The following is a 16589-nucleotide window of genomic DNA, read 5'->3' as shown; positions in this document are numbered from 1 at the left end:
CAACAACAGGTAGAGTTTTACAAGTATTCTTATGATGAGATATCAATTGAAGGCAGCTCACTCAAATGCCATGGTTTTCCAATACATTTTTAATTTACTGTTCATTTTGTCACCCTTTACAATGATTTAAAAAATATATATATTTAGAGCCAAAAGTTTCCAAATAAGAATATGGAAAACAAACCACTTAATTTATTCTTTGGAAGTGATTTGAGAGTTAAACATTCTTACCAGCTGACTGAGAACACAGACACTTTTCTGTACTGTTTCTCGGGTGATGTCTGCTTGCCGTACTTTTAATGCCTAAGAAATAGAAATATTAACAGTATTTTTACCCACAATTTCAAAAAATGATTTCAAGGATCTTGTTGTCTCATACCCCTATTTCAATAAAATCCTAGGACTGACTGCCTTCAATGGTAGAATACTGAAACCACGTAACAGTACGCCCTTACCTAGTACAAATGGACATAACACCGATTTGTCATCGGTTGTGTTTTGTTTTCACAGCAAAGATCCAAATACAGCTGTGATGATATGCACAGGAATGTTTAAAAGACATTAGTATAAGTAGAAGGCAATAGCATTTTAAACTGAGGGTAACAGAAGAGAAGAAAAGAAGCCTCAGTGCATCACTTGTTCTTCTCTAACACTATTTGTGCAAACGGACCAGGCTGAAAAGCCTTTGCTTAGAAATAGTTTGCTTTATACTCAAGCATTTTGTTTGAGATACCTATAAAAGAGAAGTATCATCTGCAGAAGCAGCTATTTTCTCAGCCAGACCACATGGTCCTAGCACTTAACAGTAGAGCTAGAAAAGGTGGGGGCAGAAATACAGCCAAGTGAGTCACTTAATTGTACAAGACAGCAAGTGCGTGGATTGCAGCCCACACAACAACAAAAAGCCAGATGGGAAGAGCGCTAGAGTTGTTATATAAAAACACACATTGTTTTATATTCTACTTGTTCCAAACAGTTCCATTTAAAAATCTATTTATCTTCTTAATTGGTTAGTAACCAGCATAAACTGGAATCCAGAGTGCAATAAAACCAAGTTAAAACAATTGCATAGGTAAAGACAGCACGACTTTAATCACAGAATGCAGTGAAGACTGTGTACAAACACAGTGAGTGAACCAAAATCAACAGGAGAAACAGAATTAAAATTCGCATTCATAAAATTTCTTCACACAACACAAACAGAAACTTGAAATACAATCAAGGTATGGTTAAGACTAACACAGAGTACATAATTTGCATCTTCTGAACGCACAACTCATCTAGAACTCGAGGCTACCTGGCATTCCAGATTCTTGGCCTTTCACTGGAAAGGGCATATTTTTAAAGAAATCTGTACAAACTTTTCAATTAGAGTTGCATAGATTATACTACCACTGCTACTTTTGAAAGTCTGGACACATTCTAGCAGATCAAGTACCTAGTTTCCTCAAAGTGTGACCACACACACAGTGTAGCTCTCTTCCCCATTTTTCAGCTTCATTGGGAAGAAGTCAGTACCAGTAAGCAGCTATGTAGCCGCATACAGTGAATAGAAAGATTCTGGTTCACTTCACAAATGTACTTTTGGCAAAGGATATATGTGGAGAGAAACATCGCAACATTTGCATGGTCAGATCTTAGGAAATACTCTAAAATCCTTCACAGTCACACAATGGAGAAATTTAAACTCAAGAGACCTACTTTCTGGCAATAGAACTTGGCAGCTGGAGAGAATGTCAGCTTAAACTTTGCTACTTGGGGCTGATGTCTGGATTAGTTGTCAAGAACCAAAACATATTTTGAAGTCTTCAAGGCAATTGACAAGGAATACAATATGCCTACTGACATAAGGGAAAGAAATAGTCCTCAAGTTCTGTAGCTATCTACTGTGCACGTTTTCATGGATTTTTAAGGTGAGATGATAATTCTGATCCTGCTGTCTGAATGTTGGTGTAGCATAAGCTACTGAATTTCAGTCATTAGCACATTAAGCCTGTCAATTCACTGATACAATTCACAATTTGTAAAGTTACCTTGGCTTCAATCTGCCTATAGCAAGAGACACCATATACTGTGGTTCGATCCCCACATCTTGGTGGCAAGTGGAAAAACACTGTATCTATGAAGAAAAAAAAGAATACTTCGTAAGTCACTAACGAAGGGAAGTGTTCAATATTTTTATTTTCAGTACCACTTACTTATTAAAGATTTACTGCTGAAAACGCTGGGCATTTGAGTGCTACAATTCATCAGACTTGAAACAAGAATCGTCTATAAATCTACGCGTGCCCTGAAACTAGAGTTTCCAAACTATGAGGTGCTTTGTGGAAGTGGCTCCAGTTGCACTAATATGGATATTTTGACAGCAGCCTCAGTTTTAGCCTAACCAAACTCCTATGAGCCCACTGACAGATGCTCAGGAGCAGCTCTTGTTAGCAGCAAAGCATCACTGAAACCCACAGATACGCTGCACTTCCGGTTTGCTGTGAAGGAGCAGAGAGAAGGCACCGTAAGGCTACTTTTACAGAACTGGTGAGGCTGGGTGTACAGTAGCAGTGCAGTGCCACTAAGAAGGTAAATGCAATGAAGGTATGAAAAATTCAAGGAGGAAATATACAGCCTGAAAGCTTAGAGCTCTTGCTACCACTGCCAAGGTGGATATCCATGCACAACGCTACTACTCTAGCAGAAGGGACTTAGGAGCTGTAGTCTAACATAAAACAGTCATTTTCGCTGTGCAAGTGTAACAGGAAAGAAGCAATCTCTATATAAAACGACACAAGAAAAGATTTTAAGAAGAGTAAGCCTTATCATTTGAATCAAAGTAATATAAAAACACATACTTGCTGTTACTGCAAAAAAAATGTTTGTAATTCGTAAATAAAGGAGACGCAAAATATACATTATGATTCTGTTTACCATTCAAACTCATATTGAGTGAAATTTATACCGAGACCAATCAAAATTTTTTGGTTGCTTTGTAGTAACAAAATAGAACAGAATAGACTAGCTCGTATGTACTGGGTCCAGCTAAGATAGGATTATATGTAACAAAATGTATTTCCTCAAATAAATTTAACTCTATAATAGAGATCACATAGGGTTTCAGTAAACCTTTAAGAGCATTTCCCATACCAAATCACCCTCTTTACAAAATACAACTCCTTCAATGGGAGCTGGCTATAAACACTGAAGTAAATACACAACTAACAGTTACAGTAAATAAAATAATTATCTGAACTACATGTGCCAGTTCCAAGTTCATGTTTATTCCTGCCTATAAAGATTTACATCAATTTTGTTGCTATGCCAGTTTTTTCTTCTTATCAAGAAAATACACATTAATAACCTTTTACGGTAGCAATAAAACTGCCAGTTCTGCATTAACTTGCATAGTACTGAACCAAGAGGGAGAAGGTAAGTGAGATGGCTTCTAATTTCCTAGCTTTGAATACATCCTATCACTTATGAGATATCTAAGCATGCAGAAATGCAACAAAATCATGGCCCAGAACAGAGTCAGCGACTCTTACTGCAGCTAGGAAAGGGATTATTTTGACGTGAATTCTTTCACCTCCAACTGAATCTCTGGAAGCTGAAAGATTAGAAGACTGAGTACATAAAGTTAAAAACCCTTATTAAAAAAAAAAATCCTACCTTTTTTTTTTCGGGGGGAGGGGGGACTATTTTACTGTTTCAAGTGGCTTCCTTCTTTACTGCTGTGCAGAAAAACTAATGAAATAACTGCAAATAAATATGCTATAGTGATGAACTGAACTGCTGTCAAAACCAAATAAATAAGTTAAAAACTTTTCCAATAATAGTAGCTGTATGCCAACATACTTATATTTTTAAAAGTGTTCCATCAGTTATCTTTAATTGTCCATTTTGGAGTGATCAGTACTTACGCTACTTTGGCTTAGAATAAGCAATTTTAAATTCTGGATCCAGATCTCAGAACTATATAATTGTTTCCAGAGGGAGGGAGGTCAGTCTTCAAGATGAAAGTATATGACAGACAAAGCTGCTCAAATAAAAGCTCCAATCTACTTTATCCCCTTTTTCCTTAAGGATCCTTAAGGGCATTGTAACCTATTCTGATAATTTACCAAGAACACTAGGCTTCAACAATGATCTTATTGGTAACCACAAGGCAAAATAATCCTTCTTTCCATTCCGTAGACCAATACACTAAGGCTCCTCTTCCCGCCCTTATATTTACTTGTGTTCAACATATGCCATTCTGCAGACTGTGAACGAGAGCTCTGTAGGTCCTTGCAGGTCATTCCAGTAATCACTTAGTGTGGGAAAAGGTATTGTAATCAGTATATATGTTACAGAGCTGAACGTCAGCATCTTATCTTCCCCTCGCCTCAAAACTGCACTGGTTTTACTCGAGAGGTTCTTCTCCCTTCAAAGAATTTCCGAGATAGATGGTGTCCTTGTTTTGTGTTAGGAGTATATACAGGCGATACACAAACCTTGAACTGAACTTCTATTGACCTCTGATTTCTTGATGCAGGAGATGCACTTTTGTGATCTATTTTCACTTTAAACTTTCATCATTATCAATGTATCTTGCGGGCTACATAAAAATGCAAAGTATAAGAAATTTAATAGCAAAAAGAATGGTTGGTCAGATATAAGACTCTTCTCCTGGGTGCACTAGAGGCAGGAAGGAGACACTAGTACATGCCACTTCCCTCTCTGGTTTCTTACCTTCTTGATAGTTGTGAGCACCATCTGGTAACGCAAGAAACGGCAAGTATTTCCATTCTTCTGGTAAACTGTGACTGTCATGTCCTTCTCCGGGCATTAGGGGAGGATAGGAAAATTCAACCTGAAAAAAAAGGGGGACAGAGGGAGGCAGAAAGAAAACAGATTACTGCTACCACACAAGCAAGCCTCTGTGATTCAGCCCAGCAGTCTTTCTTTAGCAGCAGCATGAAAGAAGATTTTTTTTTCCTTCCTGCTACCATTCCTCATCTCTTCCTCCAAAGCATCCATGGACTGACTTCTCTGTGGTCTAACTGAGAGACCCTGGGCAGATTTGGCTTCCACAGTGCTTCTGTCCAACCTGGCACCTTTTCCTCAAAGGGAACATGAAACAGATTTTCAATTGGCAAACCTTGCCTTAACAGTTGAACACCTTCTCCCCTGCATGTGCATAGCCAGCAGCATGCCACCGTACCTGCAACGTCAGCAGGGGTTAGTGTTAGAGAAAAGACATCCTAAAACTGGATTTGGCTTCAAATCTGCTCAACTGCTCATGATTAGGCAGAGCCCTCATGCCTGCAGGCCTCTATATTTCATGCTACAACACGTTGATTAGTCTCAGAAGCTACACCTACAGCAAAATCCTGCTTTTAAGTATTAAGCTGTTGGCTTCAATGATGAAATCAGTTCTACACGGTAACTGAAAGCATCTCCTTTTGCTGTTCCCAAGAAATCTTGCCTTTCAATTTCACCTCTACTTTATTTGCCATTTTTCCAAGCTCTTTTTCCAAATAAGACGACAATCTCTCGATACCCTTGCACTGTAACACGTGCCTAGGACAGCTCCCCATGACCAGCTTTCTTAACAGTGTTACTGTTCACTTTCTTTTCCTGTGGAGACCTTTCTGAGTTTCCAGCCACCTTCACCAAGTCTTTTTTCTAGATAGGCATTCCTTGAAGTATCAAGCAAAACCTAAACACAGGTTTCTTTATCAGTAAAAGAAACTGGTAAGGGACTTCTCTTGGAAAATGCTTAGTCATAAATTAGTCAGCTGCCAAATGCCTAAATGGAAAATAACCTATGGAAAATACAAAAGCATGACAAAGCAACCACACAGAAAATAATCTCAGCATTGTATGGAAGATAAAATAAAAATATCAAGAAAACAGAAGTGAAATTCTTCGCCTTACCACACAGCGTCACTCTTTCTCCAGTTGTTGCCAACTTTCGGGGAAAAAAGACACCAACCTTTGCTACTTGATGTACCAAGTTTTCTTATTCCTCATACCATGTTGCATATCATGGTGTGCAAAGACATCCTGAAGGTATCCACAAAAACCCAATAAAGATCTAGTGAATGACCAAATTCCTGAACTGAATATACGTAAGCCACAAAGAACAATTTAGCAAGCAGGGGAAGGGAGAGGGAGAGAGAGGGAAACAAAAATAAAAGGATATGCAATAGTAAAAGGATTAGCTTGGTGGGGGAAGGAGGAAGGCAATCCATGCTTTGATTTGTAGTTAGTTATCTTAAGAACGCGTACCTCATTTTAAACAAAATATGCCATTAAGCTAACTAGAAGAGTATTTGACTTCTAAATGGGACAAACGGTGAAACAGCAGCATATCAAGGAGCAGAGACACTGCCTGCCGTGCAGCACGTGCCTAATTCCCGAGAATCCCACAACACACTTTCCACATTACAGACTGTGAAAAGCTTAAACCGTTAGAAGCTTAATGTAAGCAGTTACAACAGAGAAGATGATCATACCATACAATTCCATACTGTCCAGAGATTCAGACTTGCTGGCTGAAAATACCATTACCAAAATTATTACTGGACTAAGCAGTGCTATCCTCTTTGCAGAATGAGTAACTTTAGCAATAAATAAAGCAGAGGTCCTACGTTTTAAGGACATAAATACTTACAAAGAGCATCTTTACTAACTTCCTGAAGCAGATATTTTACTTCAGTGCACAGTCAATGGAGGGGGATTCTGATTCAGCCTCTATAGTCGCTTATTTTCATCAAACACAGAGGACACCCTGTGACTGGCTGGATGCTAAGTTTCAATAAATACCATCCAAAGCATTTTTCCTGACAGGAAAATACTGCAAATAAGGATCTAAGGCATCAGCACGTCTCTGTACTTACAGAACAGCAATGTTCATTTTGCATTGCAGTCAAAATCATGAATTCAGAGAAACTGAAAGATTATATAAAGATACATCTAGAGGGAAGAAGGGTGGAATGAGTTAAGCTGTACGAAAAGCATGCATTCGCTGAGGAATACTCCTTTTTAAAGCCCAGACTAAAGCTGACAGACCAGGTTCCTATGCTGCTTTGCCAGTAGGGAACTTGCTGAAAAACTGCTCGCTCCCCCTTGCTTCAGGCCCCAATTTGCTGTCAACCCATCAGCTGCTACCAGCAACTGCCAGCAACAAGGATTTCTGTAGGCTCTTACGGTTTCAAATTCAAGAATTTGAAGAGGCATTAATGGCACCAATGATAATCTCGTTTTATATCAGACTGTTTATTTCAAAAATATATATTTTACTATATGAATTTCTGTATGCATGCGTGTGTATGCACATATAGACGAGAGAGGATCACAAAATTCAGAAAAAACAGAATTAAGATTGCCTGAGTGACCTTAGTTCACCTATTTTATCTGCATATGTTACGATAATCCCAATTTACATGATGACATACTGTTCCTCTCCCTCCTGAAGAGGATCCACGCAAAGTACCCTTGTTTCTAAGCAGGAATCACATTTGTGTAGGGTAACGGACTGCTGTCTGCACAAGTACCATCTCATATTACAGAGGCTGAAAAGGGTGGAAACAGCAAAGAGGTAGGCAGCTATGGGAAGAAAAAGGGCAGTTTAACAGCAAAGGCAGTGTGCAATGCCCTGGAGATCTTTATTCTAGCCCTGCCTACCTGAGAGTTTCCAGTAATTTTATTTCAAAGTAGTCACATCAAACTTTTTTCAAGTAACCACCACAGGGGGGATTCATCTCCTCTGACTAGGTATAGGAAAGCAGGATCTCAGAGCCAGTTTTCCCAGGCATTCTGCACAGTCAGAGAAAACAGACACCTCCAGAGGGTGATTCACCTGATCTACTTCTTTCCATCATCTCTAAAGACAGCTAGCTCAGACATCGAAGTCTAACTTACAGATGACTGAAGTAATGCAAGTGAAACTCACCCTAACTGTTCCTCATCTTCTAAACATCCTGCTCAACACCTACAGCTCAATTTACACAATGGCTTCAATTGCAGCTAGGAAACTTTTGCCTAAAAAAATACGCTTTTAACACTTAAGCATTACAGTAACACTGAGCAGTCTTTAAAAAAAAAAAAGCAGTTCTTGGTCTCAAGTTAGTTATACAACATTGTCATAATACTGCTTATTTAATAAGCATATTGCCTATTGCTTACATAATATTGTTCTTAAGACCTTGAAATTAAGGCATGCACACATACAAAAATGATAGCGAGCGAGGTAGAAAGAATCTCAGTTATACCATTTCCAAGTTTTTGAACAAGAGAAGCCTCAGTAAAATTCTTTTCTCGGACTGCGTGCGTACATTGTGCAGTACAGATTTCCTAGTGAAGACTACTACCTAAAAAACAAAATAGTTCTTTTTCCTCATCTTCTACTTTAAATTCAAGAACAATCATGGGGGACCTATCCCCTGTTCCTTCTCTCTCTTTATGGAAAGAAGAAAGAAGGATAAAGAGCTTGATTTTTATTTAAATACAACAGTGCACATTTGTATAAATCTACACGTATGTGCATGCATAAGCATGCACTTCAATTTCCCCGTTCATCATTAATACATACAACCATTAGAAAAGAACGCCTAGGTTTATGAGAAAGAATTTGTTAATGAAGGTAGATAGTCAATATGAACATTTGCACGTTTTCTTGGTTGATCATCTGAGCAGATTTTGCAGTTATTTTTTCTCCCCCTCAAGTGAGTTAAAGAGAGCTTCTCAACAAAATGAAATTCATTTTGAAAGCTGAACTCCTCAGTGACTTCAGAAGAACCTATATAAAATATGAACCAGTTTTTCCACTCATTTCTTACTCTTCCAAGCATCAGGGACCTTCATTAAAGCTGGAAATACTATCATGCCTGTCAAGGGGTTTTTTGATGGCAACATTTCTGCCAGTTCATATTTCCTTCTTCTGTATATAGGCTGCTGCTGAATATAAAGTTCTATGCTGTGATTTAGTGAAGAAAAATAATGGTGCTCTTCAGTGCACAGCATGTGGTAATTCTTGTTGATTACCAAGCTCCAACAAAACACAAAACCATCCCTCTAAACTGAACTACAACTGAATTTTTCAGATTGACATTTTTATTTTACCTGTATTCAGCTACGTTAACTAACCTTTTGTAAGCAATTCTTAGTGAATCTTACAGGAATTGGCATCTGTACAACAGTGTGGACCCAAAGTGAGTATTGATACACAGTACTATCTTGTTTGCGGAATGAAAACAAACAGAAAAAAATAAAACCAGGTAGGCAATCTGGTTTCGTTCCTCCCATTTGAACGGATTTCTTAGCCAGAGTAAGTTTACCAGACTAAACCACGGTAAGAAAAGAGGAGTGCAGACACTCACTGCTTCAATAGGGAGAGGATTTCACCCCAAAACTAACGCAAATTTGAAACATTCAGAACTACAGCATTATTTTAAAGATAAGAATTTTTTAGCAAGTTGCAAAGTTTCATTAATCTATTTTGCACGGAGCAAGTCCTTTCCATTCTAGGAAACAGTCGTTCTGATGTTCTCTCGATCGCTTGTATTGCATCAATAGGTAGGACAATTGCTTCAAATAAATAAAAGGAGCTCAGCAGAAAACACTCATTATTCCTATTTAGGAGAACCTTTCCATTCATAAATCATTTCAGCTAGTTTCAATTCTTGGATAGCAATTCTTCCCCTCTCTTTTAAGGCTGAAAAGAAGAGCAAGAAAAGTAGAAGAATATTGAATGCTGAGGATATTGCTAAGCAGCAGTGACAAATAAAATGGATGAGAACAACACGTAAATTGATCCCTGATTTCAAATATGTGAGGATAGCTGCTCTTCATTCCAAGTCAGGAATTCAAAAAAAGTCCCAGATACATTAGTTCTAGCATAACCAGATCCAGAGGAAACCAGAACACCAACGATTTTTATCTCAGTCACCATAACAACTGCAGCATACAGCCATATGAAACTCAAAGCACATTGTTCTCTATGCTGAAAGATTAAATTTATCACAATTTAAATCAGATTTAAATGACAAACTTTCCCCTTCACTGCACGACAAAACCAACAGATCAGGATCCACAGGACAAAGAGCAGTAATGCCTACACACTAAACACTTCTAACAGTAGATGTTATATATACATATATACACATATATACATACACACACACACACACACACAAGGTAACAGTGATAGGAAATCAATCTGTTATTAATAGGTATGACCTGTCCCTCCAGTTTTATGACCAACTGGATTCTCCCATACCATTCAAGCTATAAAGCAACACTCAGGTTATAAAGATACCATTTGTATTGCTATAGGTGCACAGGGTAACCATTCAAGTTTGCTTTGATAATTTGACCAGGTTAGTAGAGTTTTAACTCTTATGCCATTAAAAGTTAAAATAACCTGAAACCCCCAACCTTCACACTTGTTTTTAAAACCATCCTAACATGTATTCTGGACATTCCCCCCAATATTTTATTTTTATAATAATACAATTCAACTCAGATGTAAACCATGTACTTCAGAGATTTTTGCCCGTATCATTCTCCTTAAAGTAAGTAAATGCTTCTTCAAGGAAGTAAAACTCCTTCCAGAAGAGGAGCACAACATTATTGCAGCCGTTCCAGCCTAGGAGACTGTGCCCTCAAGGAAAGACTTTGTGGTCTTACAGAAAATAAGATAGAATTCAGACAGGATGAACTCCTGAGAGGGTACAAGGTACCACAGAGGTCAGCTTCCTCGATGAAACAACAGAGGGTAACGCTCAGCTACCTGTTAAGTTACCTCTGCCCCTAGCAGTGACTGGTACAGAGTGGGTCAGCAGTAGCCCCATCTTCCATGCACACAACCTGCTGTGGGGCTAGATACCTACAGGGGCTGGCGGCATGGCACCTCGCTCCCTAGCCAGCATCCGGATGGCACCACAGACGAGACTCAGATGTGCACCCTTTCCCCAGCTCTGCCACATGCCCTTTTTCCCAACGTGAGGAAGCCTACGCAGATGGGCATGGAGCTGTCAGAGGATCCAGCAGATCTCTTTCTGGACAACTGGGGAACCAGGACTGTGAGCACACTTTAGAGCACATTCACTTCTCAGTTTAGAAACAGACATTGTGTCTAATTCATAGAACAAATAATGCTGAACTGATACAGCCCAAGCTAGTAATGCCCTTGTTTTATGATCTGACAAGCATTCAGGATCTTTACTGCAAGAATCCTGACAGTCCCAGAACAGCTCTTAGTTAACATGCTCCTTCCTTACAAGTTTCAGCATTAGGCTTAAACCTGAGCATGGACAAATCCAGCTCACCACCAAGCACGAGGCTGAGAAGCTACACACAGACAACAGCATTATACACTGCAGAACATGCTCTGCCCCAGGGAAAACTAACGAAGCAGGCAGCCCCCATACCCTAACCCCCAGCAGGTCACAATAGGCAAGGAACTTGCTCATAATGCTGCTGATAGAAAAACTGAAGGTAAGCTTTTAGGTGCTGCTTAGGTGTCCTAATTCAGCCCCACATACAACCTATAGGCCAGATTACCAAAATCAGACACAGAATATATAAGGCAATATTAGGACAGGGAGCATGAAGTTAAGACTCGCAGGTTCCATTTTACTGCAACTAGAAGTGACCTTTGGCAAGCAATTTTACATCTTTGCACCTCCCTCTGCTATACCTGTAGGTAAATTATGTTGCCAGCTCTACAAATACACCAGTAGGCAAATTTACTGCTTGGAGTAACTTTGAAATAGGCATATGAGAGGTGTCACGGAGATACAGAAATGCACGTTTTACTCATCTAGCGTTCATTCATTCATCCCAGTGAGGTCAAAATTACTTGGGCACAGTCACTTAAATAACTACAACATTGTCATGATATGTACAAAGAACTGACAGATCATAAGATGAAAGTTAATGATGGTAGCAGGTGTTATATAACTGTAAACAAATATATAGAAAACTTCTCAATGTACACATTAGGACAACTATGGAGAAAATAATCAGCACAGAACTGTAGAAAGAAGCACTCCTTGTTTCCATTACGGGATTTCAAGGAAACAACTACAGAGCATACCGCTCTTCAAAACTTAAGAGCCAAACCAAAAAACAAAACAAAACCAACAAAACCCCAAACCCCATCACACCTGAGAGTTTTTCTTGTACAAGGAACACAATATACTAATTCAGTGGACTAGAGAGACATGCAGAGGGTGGAATTCATCATCAGTTCTAGAAGAGAGATCAGAACCTGCAGCACTGTTTCCAGAACTGAAGTGTCAGATACCAATTTGGCTGTATCCTTAACAGTGCATTGTGTACTTAAAATGATTATCACCCCATGCTAATTTGATGACCTCTTTTACAATAAAAGCTAAAGCTTCTTTCAGAATTTCAACCTGTTGAACATAAGAAGCAAATCCAAATACTTCCATCTAGTACAAAACAGCTTATAGGCTAATCTTTAATACTCGATGTATGTTTTCATTAACCTAGCAACATCACAGGATTTCATGCTTGTAACACTCCCTTAACATGCTTAAATACTTTCATTACAAGTAGGGAACTAAAACAGAGGAAGTAAGTGATATGTGCAAGGTTATCATCAGTAAGATGAGCCAGAAACAAAACCCTTCTACTTGATTCCAATCAAGCACCTTTTCAGGATATTTTTGTTTCTATTGCTCCTTTAACAGGATTTTATTTAATCACTCAAGAAGATTACCTATTGCATAATATCTACCTACTGTGCTCCACCAAAAGCACAGACTCAAGAAGAGTATAGAAGCCAAGGCATGCACTTCACTTACTCTGTTAAGACAACATCAAGCAAATGTAACAGAAGCACAACTGTTGTGTTAGCAGAAATCAAGAACAGGAAAAAGGAATTAATTTTCCAGTGAAGTGGCATCTTAGAGGAAAGACAGCAGACAAACTGCGAATAAGACATGCTAGAAGTATTCCCCTCAATAAAAGAAAAGAGGTGCCTCAAGAAAGGCTGCCTGTGGAAGTGATTCAGGAGAGCGACTTCAGTATTTCTCATTCAGAAAGAAGCAACATAGGAGAGGACGACAGGAGACTTGGAAACTGTAAGCAATGCTCAGAATGTTCATAAAAACAGCAGACCGTAACCACGCTCATTTCTTAGATGTCTCCTAATTCTGCAAACAAGTGGAAGCATAACTTGCCAAAACTTCTTTTTGAAGATAACTTCCCACCCCTCATAGGCTCTCTAAGCATGTTTAAAAATAGGCCATATGCACTGATTGTTCAGGGCAGCTATGTGCTAATTTCTGCAGAGCACAACAAGCGTTATCTGCTGTAGCCAGAGTACACGACTCCTTCCATTACTATACTCGTGAACAACTCCATCCCTCCCCCTCAAATCATACAACGAGGGCATACATAATTTAGGAAGACAAGAGAAGTTAATGGACACTCTTCCCCTCAAAATTTCAAAACATACTCAATCTTTCTTCTAAAACATTACATATCAGTTGTATCATTCCTTATCTCAAGTTTTATTAGCACAGAAGGAACAGAATGTACAGTGACTCAGTCAAGATAGGGGGCTTGCTCTTCAAACACAATCCACCCAAAAAACATACTCATACAGACGTGAAAGTCAAACAGTACTTAATGTGAGTATGATGTTTGCTTTCCCTTAACAAGTTAAAACATTTGAAAGTATTTTGGAGATGCCTAGCGCTAATTTCTGGATTCTAAGAACATACAGAATATTCCACGGCTACGTCCGGGATGTTAAGTTTGCAGTGTCACTCCCCACTGACGTATAGAAAAGCAGGTCAAGATTAGCCGCCATTATTTTACACAGTAAGAATCCCAAGCAACCACAAGTGACTGGTCATGTGCGCAGTCCAAGATATACAGTACCTTCCCATTATCCACACTTCTTTTGCAGCACAATTAGATATTTCTGTGTTTCAGCAAACAAAGAGTATTTAGAGCATATTCAAACACTTCAGGAACACAGGAAGCACCTAGTAAGGCAACGTTCACCCATTGTACTAGGAGAACAGCAACCTGCAGAACCGTTCAGGCACAGGGCTCTGGACACCATGTGCAGCAAAGCTGGGCTTTGTGCCACTTCTTTATGAAAAAGTGAAGCAACATCACGGGCATGGCTGGTGACACAGTCAAAGTCTGAGATTATGCAGATGTAATAACCACAAAGCCTCATGCAAAGCATAAACAGAAGATCAGGTTTCCTATGCAAGATCAGGTAGCATAGTAGTAGAGGGACCAGATACTTCCTCAACAACTAGTCAGTGGGCTTACAACGTCTTCTGCATAACTCTGTTTCCTGTAGGTTTTTCTGGCTTTGCTGAAACCAGTTTTTCTTCCTCTCCTTTTCAGGAGGTCAACTATTTTTCATTTCAGCTTCACCTTCAGAACGAAAAATTTTTTGAATAATCATGATATTTTAACCTATACCCTCAGAGACTATTCTTCCTCTGCCTCCCCACATAAATAAAACCTAGAGTTCAAATGAGCGCCCAAGGATCCTATCACACAAGATCTCCCTAGCAGAGTTAGTCAGGTATGGAAGTATATCTCACGACTCTCAGTCTTGTACTTTAACAGTAAGGTCTTCCTATTTCTTTTTCAACACATGACCTGCATCTACTAGTCAATCTCTGTTCCGATTAGATTTTTCCTAAAGATCACTAGCATAAGATAAGTAAGAGTTTTTCCCCACATCATTTCATGCCTTCACAAATTAAAATGTTAAGGCAAATTAAACTCTTGATCTCTTATTTTAAATGAGAGGAGAAGCTGCACTTTATGATTCTGAAGAAAAAAAAAAAATCTATCCTTCATTTGCTTTGAAATCAGTAGCCATTTACCACTTCAACTCCTGAAAACTATTATGAAATTCAGTATCAGCTACGATGGAAGATAAAGAATTAACAGCCCAAAAATCCATATTTTACAATCCTCTGCCAAAATAGGAGATCAGCAGAACATAACCGAGACAAAGAGAGCTGGGCCAGTAACTATCCACACTAACTATCCACCTACAGCTATTCTGAAACAGGTAACATGATATTTGTGGTAAGTCTACTTTGAATTTACGCCAGCGTGCTTTTTTAACTAAGAATTTCTCTCACTGCTTCCTTATAGTACTTCCTCCTATCGACACTCAAGTTTCATAGCCCATTTAGAGCAATTTTTTTTCCCAACAGAGAACTATGCAAGGCATTCTTAATTAGGTAATGAAAGTAATATCTTGAAAGCACTTCTCCCACATGCACATAATACATGAGCAGCAAACCCTCTGCTGGAAGGTGTAATAAGTATTACTTTATTGTGGGCTATTAAAGTCGAGACAGTATGAAAACCACGACAAAATATTATCAAATCACTGTTGTTCATATGGTTCTTCCTGTAAATCATCTTGAGATATCACAGCTTGCTACAGCACAGAAAGGTTTCAAATTCAAACTATTTAGCCAGAATTAAAACCACTGAGACAAAACATTTTAGACTGAAATTAACATGTCTTTTTCTTTAACCCAAGTTCTTTTGTGTTCTAATAACTAGAAACTGTCTGTATACACATACAGAAAGAAGCCACGTTGTGTAATAAATGGGAGAAAGCAAAGAGGCAGCCAAACAAAAAACTTAATCTAAAATTAGACATGTTACATCTGTAAGCTTTTTTTTTTTTTTTTTTTTTTGGGGGGGGGGGGGCTTTGTTATTAATTTTACAGTTTCCTGCTCTGGATTTTATTGTTTATTTGAATCAATGCTTTTAATGTTGAATTTCATTTTTATTTTTTTAAATAATTTACTCTTTTTTCCCCAGGTAGAATTTCTTTTTAAATGACAAAGCTATAGAAAAGTAAACAAATAAACCAGTCTAATACAGGTCCCTAACAGCTATTCAGTTCAAAGCTTGTAAGTTATAAAAGTCTACAAAGAAAAGAAATACTTAGATATGGCTAGCCCTTTTTTGTGGTATCACAGTGAGCCGAAACCCAGAACGTTTCGGGCAAGGGTATCTTTCTTCCATAGGGCTAACTTCACATGTATCCAGTGTAGCCTGAGAAGTGTGTAGAGACTATCACCATATCAAATTAGTATTTTACATTCACAGGTAACAGTATGAGCAACTACATACGATCAAGGGCTACGGCTCCTGTCCATTTCTTCCTAGGTCACTCTTCCATCCTCTATAATTACCAAATAGGTATCAAAAAAATGTAAGTTTCTTGAACTACTAATTAAATGTTAAAATTAACAGTTTAAATTTAATTTAATGTTAAAATTACATTGGGAAGTTTAACATTAAAATTAAATCTCCCAGGCTCTGGAGACCAGGAAGAAAGTCTGGAGAAAGGAAAACTTTCCCTTTGTGGCGGTGAATGAGGTTAGAGATCACTTAAGCAAACTGGACATGCACAAGTCCATGGGCCCTGATGGGATGCACCCACAAATGCTGAGGGAGCTGGCTACTGTCATTGCAAGGCCACTCTCAGTCCTCTTTGGAAGGTCCTGGCAATCAGGAGAGGTGCCTGAGGGCTGGAAGAAAGCAAATGTCAATCTTAACTTCAGCACTTTAAAGGGCA

The 16589-nt window shown here is 38.7% G+C and overlaps 1 protein-coding gene across 6 annotated transcripts in view; it reads right to left on the bottom strand.

Annotated features, from left to right (window-relative positions):
- Positions 1-16589, bottom strand: part of AVL9 (AVL9 cell migration associated) — a 46324-nt gene that overhangs the window by 22389 nt on the left and 7346 nt on the right. For all 6 annotated transcript variants that reach the window (XR_011139752.1, XR_011139753.1, XR_011139754.1 and 3 more), the window contains exons 2-4: positions 4720-4840; positions 2034-2119; positions 232-303 (exon numbers count right to left, since the gene is read on the bottom strand). Coding sequence is in view for 3 of the 6 variants with exons in the window: in XM_068935845.1 (XP_068791946.1) it covers positions 232-303; positions 2034-2119; positions 4720-4840 (279 nt within the window). In the remaining 3 variants the exon portion in view is untranslated. The remainder of the gene's footprint in view (positions 1-231; positions 304-2033; positions 2120-4719; positions 4841-16589) is intronic.

The sequence above is a fragment of the Struthio camelus genome, chromosome 2 (genome assembly GCF_040807025.1).
Source record: "Struthio camelus isolate bStrCam1 chromosome 2, bStrCam1.hap1, whole genome shotgun sequence".
NCBI classification, from domain to species: Eukaryota; Metazoa; Chordata; class Aves; order Struthioniformes; family Struthionidae; genus Struthio; species Struthio camelus.
This window is presented reverse-complemented; position numbering and strand designations above follow the sequence as displayed.